Below are 26,966 nucleotides of genomic sequence, written 5' to 3'. Positions count from 1 at the left end.
TATGATGAATTTATGAATTTTACTTTTAATTTTGAATATGATTTAAAAAAATTAAGTAGCTACCTATATAATATAAACATAAAATTGAAATTGAAATAGAGGTATTTCGTTATTGTCTTATTGATCATATTATTGAATAATAATAAATATATTATTTTATTTTATATTTATTTTTTTTTATAAATATTACAAACGTAACTTTATCACTACTATTCAATGAGTTTTGTATTATTAAAATTATTATATTATTTATTTAATGATGATAAAATTTGGAAACGACATATGATTATTTCGTAGCATACTATAACACCGCATCTTCACTAATGATTAATTAATTATTAATAATTAACTAAGTTTAATTTAAAATTTTATTATAGAACACAAATAATGTTATAACAATTAAGTCATCTAAAATTATTTATTTAATTTAATATTTTTTATGATAAAACAATTGTTTCAAAAAAAAAAAAAAAAATGCTTATAAAATATGGTTAAAAATGAAAAATCTACCATAAAAATCAATAATAAATTATTCAGTTGAACTGAATATATAATATAATACGAATACAAAATGTAAAAATGTATGATTAAACTCATAAATATCACGTATCTTTAAAAAAAAGACCTCTTTTAAAAATACTTTTTTTTTTTTTTAAATATAAATTTTCTATAAGAATATGGATTGGCAATATATTAAACCATATAACTTTTTACAATTAATATATATTTATGTAAATGAGTTTTCAAAGTATTATGATTTACAAAAGTTAACCTATTTTAATTATGATTTAATACTAAGTATGATAATGATTATATGATATAGGTAATAGTATATATTATATATTGTGAGTTATAAAATTATTATTAAATGTAAGTTATAATTTATACATTATAAGTTGTACAACGTTATTATTCATTGATAAAAAATTATAGAAGATCAATAAAAAAATATTTATTATTGCACTCTTGATTAGTTTGATATGTGTTAAGTTTTTGTAATTAAAAATCCAGCTTGATTAGATACTTATTACAATTTAATAACAATATTTTACGATTTCTGTGATATATACTATTATACTATGTTTCAATGTGTACTTACATCAGTAATATGATGTATTGTAGAAATTAAGTAGCCTAATATATAATAGATTTCAAAAAATTTTGAAAATGGTAAGAAATAAAATATATATAAAATAAATGAATAAACTAGATTTCATAAAAAATAAATAAATAATTTATAGTAATTTTACTGTAAAAGTTTTTCAATAAAATTACTTTTATAGTCAGTTATTTATGAATTAATTTTGGTAGAAAAAATTGCTTCGAGGAATTTAATTATCTACCAATATATTAATTATTAAATATTTATTTATCATGAATGGTTTTACAGAAATATAAATAAAATAGTAAATATTTAATAATTTATACTTTTAATTTTTATTAATTATATTTTATATACAATACACATTTAAAAAATATTGATTTATTGTGTCTATACGTTTGTACTCTGCACTAGTATAATTAATTATTGTGAAAATGAGTTGTTTTTTGTTCTTACGTTTTGAATTTTAATTTAGGTAATTTGAAATTGTAATGCATTATTATTAAAATATTCCTAATAGTATCAAAAAAAATTTCAACTTCTTATCATAACAATTATAAAATAGTTGTGTGGAATATCTCGTAGAACTACATAACACTATCTATCGGTAAGTGGGTAGATAAAGAAATGTGTATAACCATGGATTCGACAGTTGGTGGCTCAAACGAGCTTCATTCGTAATCTTCTTTTTGAATGCGATAGTTACGATTTATGATTGTAACATTTAAGTATAAATCAACCCGCTATTACGGACTGGTAACATGTCAAAACTACAAGGCCAAAATAGTGATAACAAGACATCTTAGCACAATATCGCGAATATTCAAAACAGCTTTAGCTTTGGTTTATGTATTTAATACATACACATTAATATATATATCAAAATACTAGTTGAAAATCCCAAAAATACCATGTTTATTAATTTGTATGTATATTTAAAGAAGTGTTAATAAAATAAAATATAGTACAGGTAAAATATTTTGTACATTTCATTGAAAACTGAAATAAGACTACCGACAAGTTAAAATTAAGTACAACCGAATACTGGAAATACGCTTCCAACTAATATTTAAAGTAGTATCTAAATTGTACATTACAAGTGATTTTCAGTGATTTTTGTTTTTAACGGCAACAAAAAATATTTTATAATTTTTTATATAAAATACAATGTGTTATAATTGAATTCAATATAACAAAATGCATTACAGTGCTCTACTCATAGTAGAGTTTCACTCGAAATCTAATTTTACAGCAGAGTAGTACTCACTGGCATATCTATACTTTTAATACTTTTAATACTTACTGATCTGGCAGGTGGATCCAGTTTTACCAAACGGACATCGGCAAGTCTGTTTGTTTCGGCTGTCAAACACGCATGTGCCTTCACCGCATTTTCGAACGCACAAACCCGGCGAGCCTGTGGCAGCGGATGTTTGAGTTTCGACATGCTTTACAAACCGTACACTATCCTCGGAATCCACTTCGTTGGAATCGACAAACGTCAGTCCAATATCTCTTTCGAACTCTTTGATCTTATCCGTTACCGAATCGTTTCCTATGAAATACATAAAAACATAATAATACATAACAATATATAACAGTTATAATAGAATGATTCACCAAGTATGCTCCTTTTTATTTTTAACAATGCAGTTTTTTTTAAATATGATATTTGAATTTTTAATCATATTTATACAATATATTTTAAAATTTTTGAGATTTACTTATACTACTAGAGAAGTGTCTTGTTGAGATATAAACTTTCTGTTTCTTAAATATTAATCCCTTTTTTAATTAGTAAATTATTAAATACATAATCTTTTTGAATGTTTTGACGTATCAAAATCAAAATTTGAGTGAATAATTAAATTTTTTGTATAAAAAAAATAATAATAAGTGAAGATATGAAGGGTAATAAACTATGATAGTTTGAACATTTAAGTAATCTGTATTAACCTATCAATATTTATTATTTATAAATATGGTCGAAATATAACTAATATAAGAACCAATATTATATTTATTTTATGTGTTTAAAATGGGTTATGCATACTAATTTTTAAACATAATTATTCATTTTCATTAATTAATAATTTTTTTAACAATATTATTGCATGTATGCAGTGCTTCATTATCGCTGTTAACTAATTCTGCATAGGAAGTTCGAATATGTTCGAATTTTCTACATTTGTAACAAATAATTCATATACTCTAGTGGATTTTGAGTATAATTTTCTACAATATAGATTATAGATACTTAGTATCCAGATTATCTTAACTTGTCGTCAAAACTTTTCTCGGTTTTTTAGAAATATCAACTTTATTTTATTTTTTGACATGGTGTTCAATAGTTATCTCTTATCTTGTTTTCTAAGATTTTCTTTTTTTTTACGTCATTATTTTTTTTATGTTACTTCCAAAGACATTTGTATTCATTCTTATTGAGTGATTCCGTTAAAATTTCTGTTTTAATTCTCTTTCGTAAATTTCTTTTTTCTGTTTCTTTCAGTTTTGGAATAGGTAATACATATATTTATATATTTTTAGTTGTTTCAATTGTAAATATATTAAGTTGATTATGAAGTACCCAAGAATACAGTGGCCTATTCAAACCAACTGTAGTATGTGTTTTTGTGGTTTTTGCGTTCAAATGTTGATCAGTTAATTTTTTATTTATTCCAATATCTTTTTTTAGTTGACGAAGTACTCGGTATTAATGTATTATATCAGTTATAATCGATGGAAAAACATCATCATTACTAAAATCTTTATTATTCGAAGGCTATATTCTAGTTACTTCAAGACATTTCATTCCCGTTTTAATGTTTACAGCTACAGCATGTATGAAAGCCGTACTAAATAACGATGAAATATTTTCTTAAGTAAAAAAATTCTATGGATTATAATGGAGCTATTTTTCAATTTAATCTTCATAGTATATATTATGCTTCATGGTTTTATGAAAGATTATGAAAGATACGTCACGTGGTTGTTTTTTTTTTGTACCACAGTGGGATGGAAAACATAATATAATAACTCCATTTTTTTTTAGCTGTGTCAATAACCGGTAGATTTTTAGTATGTAATGAATGACCACTAAAAAGTAATACAGCTGTATCTTCTTTTATTCCCTTCAAAAATCCACTAAATTGCATTATGAATTATTTCAAAAAAAGCTCAGAAGTGATTTCTTTTGTTTCATGACATTCAATCCACGATCTAAGAGGTAGTCCAGAAAAAAATTGGGCTGATTATTTTTTCTTGGGAAAATTAACATTGGAGGTACCACTTGCTGAAAAGTATATTGGTGCAGTACCTAACCATTTACCAGATTTCAGCGAATATGAAAATGCTAACCTATCTTTTTTTTTAGTAGTTAGTAACTAGCTTAATTAATTTTTCATTGCTTACTTATGTACTAATACATTTTTCGTTGGGGGTCTGTCATTTTTTTTTAATTGGGGGGTAAGGATAAAAAGTTTGGGAACCAGTGATCTAGTCTTTATCAGTCATTCTATCAATCTAATTAAAACGTTGAAAGCAACCATTTTTTTTGACAAGTTGGAAAGCCAATTTACAAATATCTAACATTGTTAAATGTGCAAAAAAAAGAGGCGGGTTGGGTTATACCTTCGTAATACCTCACACTGCCCCTTTTGTTTTTTGTGTCCCAAAATAGTATTAATATTAACACTATAATACGTTTTTATATAAAAAAAGCGAACACTTGATAGGTATTAAAGAAGAATAGCAATTTAACTTTAGTGCGTGTTTTGATATATTTATAATAGTACTCAGGTTTTTATATAATATTAAATTCTAATTACCTGCAGTGAAAAAACGAATTAATAAGTTATATAGAGTGTATATAGATTTTTATTGTGATAAAATTATCTATGATTACATGAAGGAAAACATTATTATTTTCGACAATACTTAAAGACGGTGCTTATGAAAAAAACTGTGATCCCATTTTGCTCCGTGTCATCATTCTATCACGGAGTTTCCTACTCATAATAATACTAGCTCATAGTAACGTTATTCGTGGTAGTTGCTATTCATTGAAAACCCCAATTTATCTACTGCCGCAATAAAGTATCACCATCACGGTCAATTAGTAAAATGGCCTGAAGTGCCGATTAACCACAGAACTTATACTAATACAGTATTTTTTTTTTTTTTTTTGTAATGATTTAAATTATAACTTAAGTATCTATAATTAATCAAAATTCAAGTATGTAAGCACTTATATTCATAATTGTTGGTATTACATTATATACATTTTATGAAGTTGGTTGTATATATTATTAAACTTGCTATGTACGAGTATTCAATAGTAAAACCGAAAAGTTTAGTTTAGTTTTTATTTTTATTTATTTATAATTGTTTAATTCATTTGAAAATAAAAACATTTTTAGTTCATTTTTAAATATAAGATAACAGAGAAAGTACTGAAAAAAGCTTAATTTGAATACTATTCGCATTTTAAATAATTTAATGCTTTACAATCTTTTGAATTTAAATTTTTATATAAAATTATTAATTGCAATAAATTTACTTATTTATTCTTTTAGACTGTGTTAGAATGTGTTTATAGGAGAAGAGAGGTATTCGACAAAGAAATTATTGATCACTATTTATGATTGATAATGTGTAAGTTAAAAATTTAAACTACGCTAAATTTCTAATAAAATACTCACTGAGAGAGGAAGTTTTTTAATTCATTCTATAAGTACTAAGAAATAATAATCATTCAAATTAGATTTTTGAAGTATAGGATAACTGAATTTTGAGAGAGGAATTGATATAATACAATATAAAATGACTAATATGAACATTTAAGTTATAATAACAAATAAATAATATATATTAAATCTAAGAAAATAAAATAATGAAAATATCAAATTAGGTAGGTACTTATCATGATTAAAATGAGTAAATAATATTGGTTAAATATTTGACATTTTATTTTTAGTAAAATAATGTTTTAGTTAAATAATATTATAATTTCAAAAAATTGTATTTGATTGACAATAAATATTACAGATTGTATGAAAAGTGTTGAGATGATTTTTTTCCTTAGAAGATATTTTTATTTTGACGACAATTGTTTTTATTTATTTTATTTTTTAAAATAAAGTATATTGTTGTTGCTAAGGTAGATAAAGATTTTTTTAGAGTACTATGTTTTTGTGCCCGGAAATACTTTTTGTTACAGACGTTAAACATTAATAACAAGAGATTTTTTCTCGTAGGGTTCCTCATAAAATAAAACTCTTTGCTCAAGAATATGAACAAAATCATATTTGATGAAATATGACACAGAATGTACCTAATATTTATTTTAAAGAATATAGAATTTCACAGTAAATACAATTTTAAGGTATGTTACATCACAAAATCATCTAATAAAATTAAAGTACCTTTTGGTTAGTAACAAATTATCTAATTACTAAGTATAGGTATGTTACGGTAATAGTAAGACCACTGGTAAAACATAAGATATACAAAATTACAAAATAGTTTAGTCAAACCACAAATGATTTTTGTAGTTTGGACTTTTACAAATAAGATTTAGTTAATCTTAGGATAGACAACCAGCTTTGATAAAAGTACGAAATCTTTACTAATATTATGTATTTTTTTTTTTATTGTTTTAAACTCGTATATTTAAATAATAATAATTATTGTAGATACTCGCATGCATACTTATTTTCCACGTTTGATAAAACTTCACAAAACATAAAATATTTATATACCTAACTAATAAATGACTACATAAAATGCACATTAAGTCCTTAAATATTAATTATTATTATTATTATTTTTTTTTTTGGATGTAAACAATATTAAATATATTTTATTGTCAGTCTTTCATAAATTAAAAAATTAAACTATTTTAATGTAAATAGATATAATACTATATTGTTTCATTATTCAGAAGCACTATCTTTTTAAACATCATTCTCAGTACATGATTGGGACCTGGCCCATCCAATAAATGTTCCAAATAAATGTTTGAGAAGGTTAAGTTATCCTAAGATTTACCAAACCTCGTTTGTAAAAGTCTGAACTACAAAAATTATTCAGGGTTTAACCAAAATATTTTGTATATCCTAGGTTTTACTAAAATTAATCGGTAAATGTCCGAAATTCGGACATTTAACGACTGCAGTTGGTAAACCCTAGAATTTACTGGTAAATCTTAGGTTTTAGCGGTATTTGTACTTTTACCGTAACATATAGAATGTATTATAAAAATAAGTTCATTATTAAAATATTGAAAACAGAGTGTCTCTTTATTGTTATCTCTAAAGTTTATATATTTTTTTAATCAGTCAGTATTAGAAATAATTTTAAATAATTATTTCTCTATTTGAGAGCTACAATGTTAATTATAGTTTATTATAGTTATTAGTGTTATTATAATATTTATCAGTTATCTTATAATTTCCTTAAGATCCATAATAGGCGATTTATCAAAGTTAAAAAGGTATTTAAAATAATTTATTTATTTAAATATTTTAAATGTTCAATTACTTATTTAAATTAAGTAATTTAATAGTTAAATAAGTTAAAAGTATTGTCAGAATTCTGATTGAAAATAATACCTACCTATATACTATATATATATTAGGTAAACGTGTAAATAGGTACTTGTTAAATGAAAAACATGGTGATAGATTTTGTGTAAAACTATGTAAATACTACATAACTCATAACATTGCTATGAATTATTATGTAAGAAAAAAAGTTATAATTTAGGTTATAAAATAACATTAATTAACGCGAATAAGCTATTTATTCTATATTAGACTAATTAAGCATACTTGTGCAAGTATAACCATCTTCGTGTAATGTAAATCCAGTTTTGCAATCGCATTCGAACATGCCGTCGTGAAGCTCGTAGCATAGTTGTTGACATGGACTATCGTGGCCACAACGTCCTAAGAAAAAAAAAATTAATATTCTATACAATAAGCTTACTTACATCAATAATATAAATATATTACATTATAAAATTATTTAACGTTAGCTCTTTTTGCATGCAGATTAATGTAGAAAATATAAAGAGCCCTTTTTTAGAGTATATTCGTAAGTTTAATAGTAATAATTGTCAGATGAGAAGTTTGATTATACCATTGATATAGCTTTAAAATATAAATATAAATGTACATTAACATTATAATATATAGCAAAAAATCATTTTAAAGTTAGTAAAAATCTTTATTTTGTATTTATTTCCTGAAAAAAATGCCTATCTATGTAAAAAGTAAATATTATTAATCAGTTTTTTTAAAATATAAATTTAATAATTTAAATAAAATGTTGTTTGAGTATAGTCATTAAAATCTAAAATAGAAACAAACAAAAACCTTTTTGCTGAAAAAAAAACATTTAAATAATTAAATTTTGTAAAATAAAAATATGAAATTCAGGAGTCAGACACAAGCCACTGGAACAAGACGTGTCATCATATATTTTGAATGAATTATAAATCAGATTTAAAAAAAAAACTTTTCTGAGCTGTTTTTCTTACTTAATAATAATCCAAAGAGTTTGTAAAGGAGTATGCGAAATAAAAGAACAAACCATTAAAATACTGGTTTATGAGTCTAAAATAAAATTTAAAAAATAATATAATTTAAATAAGTGTATAACTATTGTTAATATTTAAATAAAATAATAATAATATTTTCTGGTTTAGACTTTATACAATGATAAAGTTTACAAGTAAAAATAATTAACTTCAAATGAATATCTGAATTAGCCGATTGTTATATTTTTACATTTTGTACGATGGAAGTTGAATGAAAACGTATATTTATGTTTATAAACCTAATTATATTCTCAATCTTAATAAACCAACTGGACCTAAAAATGTTGAATCAAAATATGAACATATGTTATTATTTATTCAATCAATAAAATTATACTTATATTTTAGTATAATATTTCATTCAAACCATTATTTACAATATAATAATTTTAATTTCATGTTACCGTATAAATATACAATAGAAAAAAATAATTTATTGATCATACAGTTATTTTCATGTGATAACTGTATTTCAATTACAAAATTAAAATATCAGGAAATCACATAAATTTAGGCAGGTACATACACTAAAAATATAATTCTGATAAATTGGTTAGGTTTATTTTATTTTATGATCATTTATTAAATTAGTTAAATCATTCAATCAATTAATCAAACTTAAAAATAATTAATAATATTTTATAAATAGATATGATTCGAGATTGACAATAATCTTATAAAATATTTTAAAATGTAAAATAAGACGAAACAACAAAATAAGTGAAAATATAAACATTATTAAACTTATCAATAAATAGGTACATATTGTGTCCATTGAAGTATTTATAATTAACTTAATATTATATGTTATTTTAATTAATATATATTTTTAAACGTATGACAAATTATAAAAACAGTTATTAAATATCGATTATTATTCATATTTTCCCTTTAATCTAGAATTTAAATACGTTTTGAAAGCTTACCAAATCGATAAAAATATGAACTTTATTATTACGTTAAAATATAATCAACGTTGAACCATAAATAAAGAAATTCATTTTTATATATTTTTTATGTGGTAATATATGCGAAGCAAAAGCCATGAATATTTGAAATAAAAAAAAAAATAAAAATGAGAAAGTTTAAAAGTATTACATAGAGAGATACATAATGTACTTAAGACTCTCTGTCGTAGTTTTTTTAGCAAACAATTATAAATTATGGCTGTTTGAAATTTAACACATCTTTTTTAAAACTTAATTTTTAACTAAAAATATACGGCGATAGACGTTATAAATTTATGATGTACCTAAGTTAAATGTATTCGGTTGACGTAATATCCATATAGCTAACTGAATAATAAAATTATGTAATTATATTTTGTTTGGAATATAAATTATAACAGCATTCTTGCAGTACAAGAATACAAAATATCCTAATAAAATCTAATAACTTATTTATATAGGTACATATATTTTTTATAAAAAAAAAGTTTAAACGAATTTTAAACATATATCAATTTATATAATTACATTTATTTAACGAAATTTCAAAAAGATCACACACATTTCAGTTAATGTGTGTAACCTTTTGTACTTTTTTTTTTATAATTCTCTTTTTTTGTTTTAAATCTAGTGGGATAAGCCTTTCCTCTTCGGGATTAAGTTTTATTTTTACGTAAACAAAAAGCATTAGATTCATATAGGTGAATTGTGTATTTAAATTATAATCCTCCAAAAAATATTTAAAGTAAAAATATGTGTATAAAAACTAGATTTTTTTTTAACTATATGGAAAATATAATCAACTTATATTTATGAAGTACTTTATTATAATTAAACCAACTTAATAATATATTAATCTATTAAAAATAAGTTATTTTTTTTATATATTTTTAAAATGCCAAAATATAGATAGTAAATACCTAATATTAAACTAGTAGGTATGCGTTCTACTATATAGTAATTATCGAGTGTACCCTATAATTGCAATAGATATGATACATTTTAATTCAATGATAAATCATTGTATACGAAAAACAAATCTAAACAGAGACGGTTTGACAGTCTATATTACTAAGTATATTATAGTTATTTATTTTATCATGATTCACGAGTAATGGGTAAGTAAGTTAGATTGAATTAGTTATTATTCTAAACATGGTATTTATTTTATAATAAACGATTAAAATAGTATATTATTTATTATTTATATCAGTGGTGTTATCACGATGAATCGAGAGGGTCTAATATTTCCCTTTTGGACTAATTTTTTTAGTAAATATATAAATGAAAACAATTTTTAACAGTGTTTTATTATTATTTAAAATTTATAGCTTTGATAAATCTGTAGATATGAGTATTTTACAACAGAAAAAGTTATCCAAAAAGTAGTTTTTAAGTTACGGCCTCCCTCTTAACCACCACAAATTTGTGAGAATTAAAATATTAATAACTTAATGATGGGATAGGGGACTGGGGAGTCATGCTCATTTAAAAATTAATTTTAATTGCCTATTTGAAATAGTATACAATTTGACTTAAGACTGTAAAAATTTCATTAAGTATGGAAAATAATAATTTAAATAAAAATATAGTTTCTCATGTTTCTACAATCAATATTTTTTTAATAATAATAAATAGCAAAAATAAGTTGAGAGTAAATGTTGTACGTTTGATGACGTCAAAATTTTAATTTCATTCGTTTGCTTAAAGTAATTGGGATTCAACCATAAAATTTTCATCTATTTTTTAGTTTGGTAAGAACAATTTATAAGGGACCTTATATTAATTTACAAATTTTATTTAACCAAAAAACGAAAATTTTATCATAGGATTTTTCATCTAATAAAAAACATTCAATTATTAACTATTAATAGTATAAAAAGAGCCAAAATATATTGAAAATAAGCCTTGTGTATTAAATTTTTCTGTGAATAATTGATAAAAACTTCAATATTTTATTGTAATTTATTTTTGAATTATAATCAAAAAAATCAAATGATTCTGTTAAAAACGGTTTTGCTTAAAAATTATTGTTTTCTATAATTTCAGCTCCCAAAAGTACAAGACAAAGATTCAGTTTTTACTAAAAGTAATTTTTGAATTTATAGATTGAAGTATTTCTTCTACTGTAAATCGTATACACAAACATAAAAATGATGCAACCGTCATTTTTATGTTTGTGTATACGATTTATGGTAGAAAAAATACTTCAATCTTTAGGCTGCATACGAATTGCGTCCCGGATTTCCTATACAACTACATTAATTACGTCCCAGTTATTTAATATTGTTGTATACGAACTATAAGTGTCTAATTTAATAATCAATATGAGAATTATCTATTGAATAATACTTTGAAACTTATGGAATGAATGTATACGATGGTTAGTATATATTTTGATTATGTGTTGGTAACCATTTTGCATTGTTCTGTTTCAAAAATTATTAAAAAAATTATAAATCTACGTCCTTGGTTGTATTGAACAATTTAGTCAAGTTATATATTAAGTTCAAGTCATATACTAAGTTAAATAATAAAAACAAAATATTAAATATGCTATAGTATAACCATGCAAGTTAGTCTGTTAAAATATTAAATAGACTCAAATTAAACAATCATTTAAAACATAAGGTAATAGACGATGTCTATGATAAATCATTAAAACTATAATTTTTAAGAAATTATTAAATGATGTATCAACATCGAAATCTGGTGCAATTAGATTAGTTGTTTAATACTATCATGACGTAATTGAGTAATCCGTATAAAAAAGGATTTTGGGTCTTAGGCAATTTTATTGCCACAAAAAAAGACACACTTCATTGTTAAATAAATTAATTTACAGCTCCGCTCATTATTTAAAATTAAAATATAAAGGCATTATTTTATTATGTGATGTATTATCAAATATAATTTTTAGGAATGACATTTAAATTTTATACTTATAGTGTTGTATACTTGCTATCTACACACCCTGGTGGTTAACATATCATAAGCGCTTACTAGCATGGACGATCGATCCGTTTGCTAGTATAAAAATAATGTAACGTCCTTCGCATCGTAATATTACCAAAGAAAAGTAAATAAAAATAAAACCAAAAAATAATTCAACTTACATTCATTTTATTGGCCAACAAGTTCAAGTCTTTGACTTATGAAATATTTCAGTTTAAATTGAATGGAGGTTTCGTTCCTTTAATTCTATATGAGAAAATAGTGATATAACTATATGGGGTGGAAGAATATTCTACAGCTCGTCCACCCGTGGTCATATATCCGGACATTAATGTATTGCCAAGGTATAGTATAGTCACTCATACACAATTTATTTGTAGTCTTAAATCATGAAATATGAAACGAAAACACGAATCTAATAAATAATACATTTATTATCCAGTTTTATTACTATTAAAATTTATTATTATTGTTGTTAATTATATTTACTTCAATTATTAATTCAGATTAACTAGGTAGTTAAATTAATATTTTACATTATTTGCATTACAATAATACAGTGAGTTGTACAATAACAATTATTTAAAAATTATTACAATACTTTATCATTATTATTTTTTTATTATTAAAATTTAGATGTGTATTATTATTTTATTTTAATAATTATTACTGTACCTACCTTTAAAATAAAATTATATTTGCTTAACAAAATGTCTACGTTTTTTTGTCTTTCAATATTTATCTACATAACACGAACAATTTTTTTTTTTTGAAAATAATACCTAATATATTATCTTACTCTAAGGTAACTTAAATGAAACTATTAGCTATCACGCAATTAATGTAATTTATATATTCAAATAATAATAAAAATCAATACTTTTATCGTACTGTAATGCTAAAAAAATTATATAATTAATGATTTTAAGTAGGTAATATTGTAAAATATAAACATTTTTAAACTAAATATATTGTCGTAAATATACACAAATTATTAAATTTAAAGTGCCTGCTAAAATTAATTTGCTTGCCTGTAAAACATATTTTCCTGTTGACGTCTAACATAATATCTCTATATTCTCAAAATAAAGTCTTCTAGATTCGATTTCATAACATTCAAAGTAACTAAACATTTTCCGAAAAAAAAATTATTGTATTTATTATAATAATTTGTTTATCATATTTTTTGTTACAAAAGTGAAATATCAATTGAAATAGTTGTATCAAAAATTAGCAAACCACCCGATTTTCCTTCATCCTTCAAACCAATATAATTAACCTTAAATATGTCACTCCTAAAGATACTTGACTCTAATATAACTTAAGCTTGTATAAAAATGTTATAAATTATTTTATTCAAATATATAAATAAATAAAAGTATTCATTTTATTTGATTAGATTAAAATTATTCATTAATGATATATCAATTTCATATAAATAAATGTAAAATTTTGTTTCTGAATATAGACTATTACTTAGATAAACAAATATTACATAAAATAGTGAAATTAAAAATAATAACTTAATTTATTTTTATATAATTTTGAAAATTAATTTTGAGCAAAGTGATAAATGATATTACAATGATGTATTTTTTTTTTTAAATTTTATTATAATTATTTTTCAGTATAATGAGTACTTCAAAACTTTTATGAAATTATAATTTTGATTTGACGTTTTATTTCAAGTCGATAGTAATGTCGAATTTAAATTTTTTCATTAATTTATGTCAGATTTATGATCTGAAAAGTTTACTTAAACTAATTCTTACCAAATTTGATTAACCAATGAGATTAATGAAGTGAGATGAATGTTTATACCTAGTAATTGTATCTTTAAGATTAATTTCTATGATATCAAATATACATATTGATCGATATTAAAGTATACGTATAGATTTTGTTTTCGTATTTATACTATATAGGTAGCATAATTAATATTAATGTTCGTAAATACTGACAATAATAATTTAATTCATTAATTTTTTTAGTAGTGTATCGTAGATTTGGTATTTAATAAATATATGTAGTTATCTGGGCCCTTGGGTAAAATTAAAACCGTGAGTTTGGTATAGTTTCAAAGGGTAATAATTGATGTAACAACTGTTAAACAATATATTATTTATTGTAAGCACAGCAGTTACCCAAAATGATAATAATTTACACGAACTAATATAATCGGTTTTCAAAGACAAAATATGTAGTATTAGGTATACTGGTGTTTAATACTATTGTCAACAAAATATGGATAAATGGATTACAATTGTTGATTTTGACTAAAGCGAACATTGTATATTGCATTGATAGTATGATAATATATTATTACTGTTATGAGTTTTTTATCCATCAATTTTTAGTTTAAAAGAAGATTTTCAATAATTATAGCTACCTATATATAGATTATAAACATAACACAGATAGTAGATAGGAGAATTTTTTTTTTTATAAATGGCAAGCTTAGGTTTCCAGAAAATTACAAAATTATTAATATAATTAATAAAAGTTAAAAATTAATTTTTTAATAATACAATTTTAACCAGTCAAAAATTCTTACTTGATTTTAATAATTTTGTTATGATAATCAAAATAATCAAACGTTTATATTATTATGAAGTTATAGTTTTTATAAACAATAATCCACATTTTTGACTAGAGGACGACATATATAGATCATGTGGTTATGTTGTGTGGGGGGGGAGTATTTATTGATTTTTTATGAACATAGAAGAAAACTGTATCTATTGATAATTTATTATTAAAATGAAAACTCATGTTATCAATATGAGTATCTATGAAATTTTTTATATTTCATTATATTCCTTAATATAATCAATACATTAATTATTTTTTTAATATTTTCATACATCTTTTTTTACAATTACTTCTAAAAATGCTTCATTAAAAAAAAATACGAAGTCTACTCATCAGTCATCACTATTCTTTTAAATAATATAATTTTAATAAAATTTCATTCAAAATGTATAGTAGTAATACATATTAAAACAAACCATATTTTGTTTGCATCGAATTGAGTGAAATTTAACAAGTTGTCTTTTTGCAACTTATCTTATTCATATTAAATTTTAAATTTTAAATGTATAAGTTACTAAAGAATACATGTGTTCGAACTGGGTCTTTAACTTTATTTCTTATTTAGTCAATAACTTATTGATTATTATTTCATTTCCTTTTGTAATGTAGAGTATGAATAATAATGATATTTTTTAAAATTTAATTATTTATTACTTATAAAACGATAGTACAAATAAGTAATTTATTTTATTTTCCAAAATAATTTATGTACTATGCAATACTTCTATATAAAAATATTCGAATATGTATTACAATAATCTGAAAACTGAGTTTTATTCATTTATTGTTTTATGATAATAAATTTATTAAATACTCAAATAACTTAGTATCTAACATTAAATTATGATAAATTATGTACCTATTATGATCAATAGTGCACGAATTTATTGTGGCAATATTTAGACAATGAAAACTCAGCTGAGAAACCAAATAGATTCTTGTGAACGATTTAATATTCGTGCAAGATAATATATCTAAATATTAGCATATCTCATTTTCTCTAGATAAGAATAAACTTGGCTATAAATAAGTAAAGTACCGTTTGAAAGCGAGTATTCAAAATACTTGAAAACTTTTTACAAATGGTACTCAGAATATCAAACAAAAAATACAAAATATTTTCACTATTGTTTTATAACATATTGTCATCTTTATATCCAGAAACCTTGATTAAACAAATTTGGAATACATAGTGTTTCTATATTAAACGTTGATCGCTTTACAGAAGTCTATATATTAAACCGAGAAGAAAATGTATGCACTTATTACTTAAGTATTTGGATACTATTTTAATAATCATACAATATAATACTAAATGTAATATAATACTTAATAGAGAAATTATTGAAAAATTATTGAAAAATTATATAGATACTGTATAATAATCATTTGTAATTTTCTATAATTATTGTGTTGTACATACTATTTACATTTTGAAAATTGACGATTTTAATTTAAAAAAAAGCATTTAGAAAAAAGATTGCTAAATCCAACCTCCCGGTAGAACTACTGGAAGCGTGTATTTTTATCGACTTTTAAGTTAGTCATTCGATTAGGTTACGAATAAGAATTATAATATATCTAGTAAATCAAAACATTTGCATCTAATAAATAATTTTATTTGTAATTTTGAGTTTTATAAATTTAATCCAAAGATAGTAAAGTGTTAAAATTAGTAAATATAAGGATAGTGTTATTATGAATTAGATAAGTTTATTTAATTGCCTAAATTTTACTCTTTCTAATTATTAGGATAATAAGTTTTTATGTGAAAAAAAAGAATAGGCACCTGAATTAGGTATTAGGTTTATGATTCTTCATTAAAATATTATTTACATATTTAATTTATCTGGGTTTTAATCGCTCTACACATTTAGACATTTAGTTGAAAGCACACAACAATGAAAATAAAATATGTAAATTGAATGTAGAAACGTGTTATCAAGTTGACATCGTAAAATTAAACGAAAAATATATTTTTAAAGAAAGGTTTAAAAAAACCAAAATAGGGTATTGTTTTTTCCAAAAAAAATGAGACATCGAGATTTATTTTTGTGAGTTTTGAATAATTCAATTGACGGCAAAACGTGTGTCTTGGCACAAGTCTTCAGCTCGTACAAACAAATGAGTTCAAATTGAAAGATCGTAAAATAACGGCGGTGGCAGCGATGATGACGGAAATTAAACGCTTTTGGACCAAATCCATTTTCATTAAAACCTCTTTGTTCCCAACCTCGGCCAAATATCTAACTTATATATCTTCTTTATCGCGTTCCATCTACAGCCACTACCGTTGTCAGTAACCAATCGAATTCAATTATTCCTCATCTTCCCTCCCTCTAATCGTAAACGGGTACGGCATCGTTTATGGTAAATCGGTATCATATCGTTCTCCATAAATCTGGATGTGTTGTATAACGACTGTCGGTCTAATGATATAATGATGTGTTTTATTTTATCTTGTAATTTCAAGACGAATGTTTAAAACAAACAATGATGTGTACAATGTACACTGTACGCATTATTATTAAATATGAATATAATATATTGGACAATATTTCACACGCAAATATTATAGTCTATAAATATAGTCATAAGTGTGATCAAGGTGGAGACTGTAAATGTGTATAGATGTGTTCGGAGCGTTCTACGGCCGCCGCACCGTTGAGCAATTGTTGTTAATCAATACACAAGTTGCCGCTGCCGCTGCCACCGCCCCCCTCCGTTACCCACCACCATCGTTTTACCGCTGTTGATAGTATTCGTGAAACTACGGAAGGGTGTCAAGTATATGTATATATAAATATATATATATATATATATATATATATATATATTATGTTGAGTACACACCACTGAGTTTGCAAGCGACCTTCTGCCCGAGTCGTGTATTACTGCCGCCTCTAAGGGCATATTTTCTCTAACCCCCTACTGCAACAATACTCTTATCTTATTCACCACCTACAAATTTTTTAAATGTGTATAATTTATACGGACCTGTTGCTCGAATGTAGCGTTTTGTCCGGATACCCAACTTTTTCCTATCCTTATGTTCCCAGCAGAAATAGATTCAGAAATCACAGCGTTTAGACCATAATATCCACAATCGCACGCATTATCCAACTTATTCTACACATTATAAATTTTGAAAGAGAAACATCTAGAAAATATGTTAACCATAAATGTTTATAAAATATATTAGATACCTGGTAGAAATGAAATATTTTCGGTAGAATGAAAAATAAGAATATTACATGAAATAATCCATTAAACATTTAAGGAACTTAGAATATTCATACCTATGTTTAAATATTTGACATTAAATAAATATTAATATCACCTTAATTTTAAAAGAAAATCAGACATACTATTGTGTAGGTATTTTAAATTCCATGTACATTCCAGGTGATTTATTTTATTGTTTAAACATCTGTCAATTAGTATCTTTTGGTCGTCTAACTACTACAGGTTAAAAAATGTTTAGTTCAGATAATTTAAATAAAACGTACTTCGGGTATTTGGGTATGGTCAAATACTCATATTTAAGCATAAAATGTAAAAGTAAATCCACATGAATATTTTAAAATGTATATACCTAGTATAGTATAGAGTTTTGTTAAATAGCATTGTTAAATTCAAAACAAAATGAACAAACTAACATAGTAATACTTTCGTATATAATGAATTACCCACCCATAACTATTTCGTTAAAAAAAAACTTTAAGAGCCCTCTCATAAATCATTTCTATTATAATTTAAATGTATTGAAACTAACGCTAACCAAATAAGTAATAACACATTCTGGTTGTTAACTAATTGTAGAATTAATGATAGTATATAATGCATGAAATAATGTTCATGAAATATTTTTTTTTTTTTACTTGAAATAAAAGTAATTAAATAACTTTAATTTCGTAATATTATGATACAAACGTTGAAAAGATAGTAAGTAATGATGTGAAATAAAATTATTTTTCCTAAAAGATTTTAATATTTTAATTACATAATAAATATATGAAACCTGTTTTTTATTAGTAGAATTGAATGCATGTTATTAGTTTTAATATTAGATTGAATTGACCTATTTACAATTTAGAAGTAAGAAGTTTGTCCTAGTATTTGTAATTTTGTTTTTATGATGTTTTAATTTTTAAGTGAGTTATCAGTGATATTGTTAATATACATTTTTTTTATTTATCTATGATACTTATAATAAATAACTTATTTTAACTTACATGAATAATCAATATAACAATACAATACGTTATATATTGTTTCTATTTATAAAGTACAAATGTTATTAATAGATAACGACAAAGAAGTAGTTACAAATTCAAAATAATAAAAAGTTTTTCCTTATAATAAATTATTTAACATAATATTATACGAATATTTGTTCTAGTTATTTGTTTCAAAAAAATAATTTATTCGAAGATTTTAAAAGTTAATTGAATATTACAGTACTTTTATTCTATCTTATATACTACAGTGATGTACTTACAAATTATAATAATTTAATTTTATAATTAAACTTACCCATTCTATAATAGAATATTATCTTAGAAAATAATTACCATGAGAGATTTAGGTACCTAAATATAGAAAAGTACCTATATAAAATACACAATTAATGCACAATAATTATAATGATAGTAAATTAATGAGTTTGAGGAAACTTTCTTCTCAAAATATGAATCCAATAAAATGTATTAAAATGAGTTATTCGTATATTTATGATAATTATTTTCTTGCAATTAAATTTCTCAGTTGATGTGAAGTTTATTTAATATAGTGTTACATTAATTAAAAATACTCATAATCCAGATACCTATCACACTTATAAACACTTAATTACATATTAATTTTTAATAAACTGTAAAAATGTAGGTATTCATTTATTTACAGAATTATTAAAAAATTATGTGTTAAATCGGTATGTATTTGAAATAAATTGTTTCCATAAAAATTGTAATTTGTATTTATTTGGTTTTTGATATATATATATATGTGTGTAATAATGACCACATAATAAGTAAATTTAAGTAGTATTCGTACATAATTATGTCAAATATAGTTTTGTTTTATTTAAAATAATATAATATAATTTTATTATGAATATAAAAATTACAATTGTAGGGAAAACGCAAAAAAGTCAATACGTGGTTAAGTTTATTATTACATTTTCATAAAATATATATAGATTATAGATATATAATCAGTGGTGTTCATACATATAGAATATATTTTATAGAAATATACAAATTCAAAATAGTAGTATGTATAAATTTCAAACCATAAAAGTGTTTTTTAATCATTTTGAAAAGTTTCTGGAAGTAGACTTGTTTAGTTTATAAATTATGTTATTTTACAAAACAAAATCAAACTTTCAGTCAATTTGTGTCAATAATTTAAGAATGGGACATAATATCAGTCTTTATATAAGATATATTCACTAAAAGAATTAAACTGTATTCACCTTATAAAATTCTATAAAAGAAAATTGAATATTGCTGTTTATATTTTACTCAATTAAATATATTTATTTTTTCATTTATCTAAAGATATAAATGCCAATCGACATTTTACATGTATGGAGTATGAAATATCGAACAATACATAGAAATAGTTATAGATTAAAATTAGGTTAAAATATTAATTTTACTACTATAAATAAAATAAATGAATACCATGTGTTGATACATATACATAATATACATATCATAATCAAATCTATACATTTCATAATCAAGTGTATAAACAGAAAGAAAATCATAAAAAAAAACAAGGCTTAGTCAAATGGTATCAATTAAAATATACTTCTTTCCCAATAAAGTTTTTCCCTTCAACATTTCTTACTATTTTTTTTTACGTAAAATCCATATATTTCAATCTCTATTTTGTTTTAAATTTTTAGTAAAAGTTTGGTTTTTAAAATCTAAACTACCTAACAATATAACTGAAATAGACAATTATATTCCAGAATGGGGAAAGTTTCTATGTATATTGTATATACTTCACTATGGTACTTTTTAAATTATTATTTAACACTAAGAAAACAAATGTTCTATATATTGTTATATTTTATTGATAGAAGTCTAAATATTAGGAAAGAAAAAAAATATTCTCTAACCTCTCAGACTAATTCAAGTTTCTTTGAAAAATATTTCATATTCATTTTTTTGTAAAACAATAAATTTGAAGAAAAATGTTTTTTTTTTTTAAAAAGTACATTACAAATATTAATTTCTAACAATTATAATCGTATGTACATGTGAAGTATAATACGTATGTCGTATATATATTTAGTATTTAAACACTAAAAAGTTCAATAGGTAGAAAGTACTCGTTCCACTGAAAACCATTATCATATTATGTCTGTGCGTGATGTTTATTGATTATTATACAGTGAATAGAACATTTTTGTATTTTATATTTTTATATACATAACATCACATTGTAATAGTTACGTGAATTTTGAACTTTCTATCTTAAATTTTGAACTTTGTTGTATACATTTTAAAATATGAAATGGATTTAAAAATAACACATTTGTTTAAAATTAAAATAAGAACAATTGTTATCGTATATATTATTAATATAAAATATTTAGTTTTATAACTTATTTATAAAATTAAAAACAATAATGTTAAGTATAACGATTGTCTTAACAAAATAATTTAAAATTTAGGTATATAGATACTTTAAATATGTATAACAAAATAATATTCAATTTAAGAGTTATTAAAATAAATGCTATATTAATTTAAATTAGTCATTTTTATAATAAGTTGTACAGTGCATTTTAAGAATCAAAATTTAATATGTATACCTACCTAATAATTAACATACTGATATATTTTTTGTAAAAATGAATTTATATTAATTTAAAAAATATGGAATAGAAAAATACTATACGTACGATTAGGTGAATTGTTTTTTTTTTTTGTTTGATTAATATGTTAATATATTTTTATAGTTTTATACTTGTATTCACTCTGGGATACATAAAACAAACTGAATTGCTAATTATTACAGTACTCCTGACAAATTTAATTAAAATACCCTTTTTACTATTTTAATATTCGTCATAAATTAATAAGCGAGAGTGATGTTTATTAGTACACAGGTGGCTAAAAATAAATCTGTTGAACGAACTGTTAAATCAAATTAATAATCAATGGGTTACTATAGTAGGGGTTGCTCTCTAGTGTCTACCACAAAATGACTAACACACGTATAGGGCCACAGATAAAGCTTCTATATATACTAAAATTGTGGCTATAACGTGCACATCATGCAGCATTCATTATTTGATTAACATAATGACTTGTTTCAATATCATATTATACATAACATATAAATTTTCTTTAAGTTAAGTGTTATCAATTTTTCCCCAAAGATAGTGTTTTATTTGACTGTCAGTTTAAGTGTTAAATCCGTTTTATACATAAAATATATGCTTATATGAGGTTTTCGAACTTTCTTCAAAACTTTCTTTTACAAAAAAAAATTACAAGTAATGTTTACCAAAGATTCATGAAAATGTAGACAACTACTTATATTATTATGTGACAATACAATGATTTATCTACTAAAGCATTCAATAGTATTCGTAATAATATCTCACTTTATTGTTTATTTGGAAACCTAACTACTAAATACCTACCTAACCTAAAAAATAGACGACAACAATAAATAATAAGTATTTTAAAATAAAAATTAATAATAATAATAATATAACCTATATGAACTAGGTACATTAAAATATTAAATTATCATTTCATCAACAATATAAGTATGTATTAATTTTGCATACACAACACGCCTTGTGTAAACATTTTACATTGTGATTAAATATGACGTGTAGCTTACGTAAAATAATCTAGTTTCTTTATAATACAGGATACAATTAATTACATAAGCGCTACAAACATTTTATTGTATTAAGTTTATACATTATTTATGTTAATATTAATATCTATTATCTATATAATATTATAACTCAACTTTTTTTGTTTGATAAAGCAATATTTTTTACAATTATGTAATTGTTTTAGATTCTGAACATAACAAACATATAATTATGGTCTCAATAGTTATATGGAAATATATATTTTTCTGTAAATATTTTTTGTGCTACGAAATCTATTAAAGATTTTTGTATGTGTCTATAGATTATGATTATAATTTTTAAATATTATTCAATCAGTATCAGTGTTTGCACATATTTAATAGTCTAATTAGTATATTACATTACAGCTTTAATTACTTTTAATTACTTTGAATACCTTAATCAGTCTATTATTAGTAAGTATTTAAATATCACTCTCACTTAACATATGTGGCTGTAAGATTGACTAGCATTATTAATGAAAACTTTAAAAACTAGAGTAATGATGACTTAATCAGGTATAGATATAAAATAAATTTTACTTCCCCAGTTATTAATAATTCATATATTTTTCAGCAGTGTTCAATTTAGCATTATTGTACATTCATTACAATTCGTAGGACACATTAACATTATAAGTTAAAGATAATTATTATTCTCTAATGTTAAATACTTTAATAAGGGTGGCCGTATCGCAAAATGACCATACTCTGTGTTTGTTAACGTTTGTAATGTTAATATGGTATACCAATTACGAAGATACTCATTCATTTCTTAGCCAATGCTTAGTAATAATAGTATTTGATGACATGCGAATGATTAATTCAAAGAATTGAGCTTAACTACAGGAAGACAAATGTTTTAAAAAAGCTTCTTTTCCATTAAAAGCTCTTTCAAAGTTTAAATATAAATCAACGACAATTGTACATGTTAATACCACAAGTTAATCCTCTATATTTACGATTTTTTTTTCATAATAATACATCTTACAATTTTAGAACAGCTTAATCCACAAATCGATATTATCTTACAACAAAGACAAAATCAAGTAGTTAAATACTAGTGTAATAAAATAAATTATGTTGTGTGCACAATATTTTTAGAATGTCCGGCAAATTTGGTTTTAAAATACATTATTTTATAACGGTGTCTAAATCAAAATTATGAACAAAGCTATTCTGGTGGTTCAAGAACTTTCGGTACTTTTTCCCATTAAAACCATATTATAACTTTTGAAAAGCTTACCTTGAAACGCCGCTTCAAACTGTAACGATTTTTCGACTGCCGACAACTCGCCGCCGATCATTGCGCCGACCGCGACGACGACCGTCGCCAACAACACCGACGACAACCGAAAGTCATACATACTATTCGCTGTACACCGCATCGGCATAGACACAGTCGTAGGCGAGGGTCACTCTATATTCTTTACCAAACATTCACACGGCCGATGGTCGTCGCCCTTTTCGCTTTTTCTCGGCATCACGTCTCGTCATCGTTGCCCGCGGTTTATTTTAATTATTCGAACACTACGTTTAATGCGCGCTCGCATACACCCACGAGGACAGACAGATACGGTGACGTTTATAACACTATAATATTATTGTTAACTCATCACTAAAACGCACCACAACGAATAGTAATTGTATTCAGTATTGTTTCGTTATGGCGAGGCGAAAAACAAAAACCTGAGAAATAAAACTACCCCGTCGGGTGGAACGGCGACGACGAGAACGACGGAACTCCCGTGACGGTGCTACGGGCGTTTAGCAACTGTTCGTGGGACCCTCGGTTCTCAAGCGCGAGAGGCGTATTATCATTATTAATATTATTATTATTATTATTTTTGACCGCCGACGAACGCACCCACCCCTGGTGGTTAGAAATCGCGCCATCTATGTACCGAGGTATAACGGTCATCGCGCCTGTGCGTCTGGGCGTATTTGATACCAAGAGTCAAAGACGCTGCGAACGCTTCGGTTCGAGCGGCAACTCTTGCTAGCTGCTAAAATGCGACAAATAAAATAGTATTATAGATATAATATCTTATTGGCTAGTGTCTACCTACTGTAATAAATTTATTATAATTTTATGTCTACCAGACTAGGTACCACTCTACTATAATATCCCAGCGACCGACCGATAAAATTATGTAGGTAACATTATGGTCAATAATAACTATGCTACGAACAAGACTTTAAAATAGGTCGATTTTATTAACAACAGAATTATCAGAATAATATTCTTAGTTTATTGCAATATGCAACTACTGTAAAACGAGCATTATGTCAGATCGCGCGGCAAAAAACAGGTTTCGGTCGACGACAACTTGGCGAATACGACGAAATTAAAAACAAAAACTATAATGACCGCGAGCGCGCTCTTTATCTTTTATCGCGACGAAAACTGATCGCAATCGACCACATATCTCAACACCAAAAGTTTGATGATAACCTTGTTCTTAATACGTCGATACCTATACGGCTATAAAGTCATTGGATACTATAGGTACCTACCTAGCACCCTATAAGACTTCAAAAAAGTCGAAAATGAAGAACATTTTTAAATTTTGTTTTTATTTTTACTGTTTATCGATTACAATATTATAAAATAGTTCATATTATAATTTACACTGCTATAGATACCCTATCCTCTCAGGTTTGTTTCAAAACACATTAATTATTAAGCATATTTTGAATAACTGAAAAGGCATGATGCACACTTGAAAAATGTTTTGAGTAATTGAGTACCTAGCTATAGTTTACAATATTGTTGTTAATAATATAATATTAGTCTGTACTCTGTACATGTTATATGCATAAAAACTTTTAAAAGTACCTACCTAGATACATTTTGCTTATCGCGACTACCAAGTACCAACAATAGTAAAAAAAAAAAATAATAGTAATATTAATAAAATGTAATATAATAATTGATAAAATTAATTATTCACTCGAGGTAGAAAATGTATAACAATATGTGTTGAATAGTATTTCGACGAAAGGATCCGCTTGAAGAGATTGATTCCACATAAACTCAAACCAAAAATAAACTAATATTTCATTAGCCCCTTTGTTTTTATTTTGCCATTAAGCTGACCCTCACAACCGTCCAATATTCTGTTGTTGAACACCTGTTGTTTTATCTAGAAAAATGCATGTGGTTATAGGTACTGGTTAACTGTTAGATGATTGAAACCAGCTTTTTCTAATTTTTCTATTTTATAAACACTCCAATCAGAATAGTTGGTCAGCCTATCTTAATATTATTTTTGACTACATCTAATAGTGTTTATACAGACCTATTGGCTATTTTTGACTTCGATATAAAAACATTATTTTGTCTTTCTACAAATGCCTCTAATATCCATTATTGAGGTAAAATTTGTCAAGCACTGTTTTAACGTATTGTAAAAAAAGCTTTTATAAAATTAAAGAAACTAAAATTTTTCTACATAATTTATATATTAAAGAGATAATTTTGAAGTGGATAGTGAGAATATTCATTCTATTTCTAGATATAAAATATATACGCAGTAACAAAAAACATGCGCGATATATAAGTATAGCATAGGTATATCATGTATGTGAAAGTTATTGATAACACGAACTTTTGTATATATGTAAACTTTTATTATAATATCATAGCGTAATACTTGATACGATTTAATAACTATGATAGGTAATAAATAATATAAGCTTTTAAGTTGTCGGGAATCATTGAATATACTATGACTATATACGTTTTTTTTACGTTTTATATTGTGAAATTCGCGGTGATTATAATCATAATATAGGTAACTTATAATAATAATAAACATTAGAATAGTGAGTACTGACTTTAAATTTGTAGGCACCTTTCAATAAGCACTTAATGGAA

At 24.0% G+C, this 26,966-nt stretch overlaps 1 protein-coding gene across 1 annotated transcript in view; it reads right to left on the bottom strand.

The window, feature by feature from the left end:
- The window catches only part of LOC114125080 (pikachurin-like), a 66,131-nt gene extending 41,257 nt beyond the window's left edge, over nucleotides 1-24,874 (bottom strand). The window contains exons 1-3 of the mRNA XM_027988573.2: nucleotides 24,333-24,874; nucleotides 7,933-8,049; nucleotides 2,406-2,657 (exon numbers count right to left, since the gene is read on the bottom strand). Of these exons, the coding sequence (XP_027844374.1) occupies nucleotides 2,406-2,657; nucleotides 7,933-8,049; nucleotides 24,333-24,480 (517 nt within the window). The 5' untranslated portion in view covers nucleotides 24,481-24,874. The remainder of the gene's footprint in view (nucleotides 1-2,405; nucleotides 2,658-7,932; nucleotides 8,050-24,332) is intronic.
- Nucleotides 24,875-26,966: the final 2,092 nt, after the last annotated feature.

The sequence above is a fragment of the Aphis gossypii genome, chromosome 2 (assembly GCF_020184175.1).
Source record: "Aphis gossypii isolate Hap1 chromosome 2, ASM2018417v2, whole genome shotgun sequence".
Classification (NCBI taxonomy): Eukaryota; Metazoa; Arthropoda; class Insecta; order Hemiptera; family Aphididae; genus Aphis; species Aphis gossypii.
This window is presented reverse-complemented; position numbering and strand designations above follow the sequence as displayed.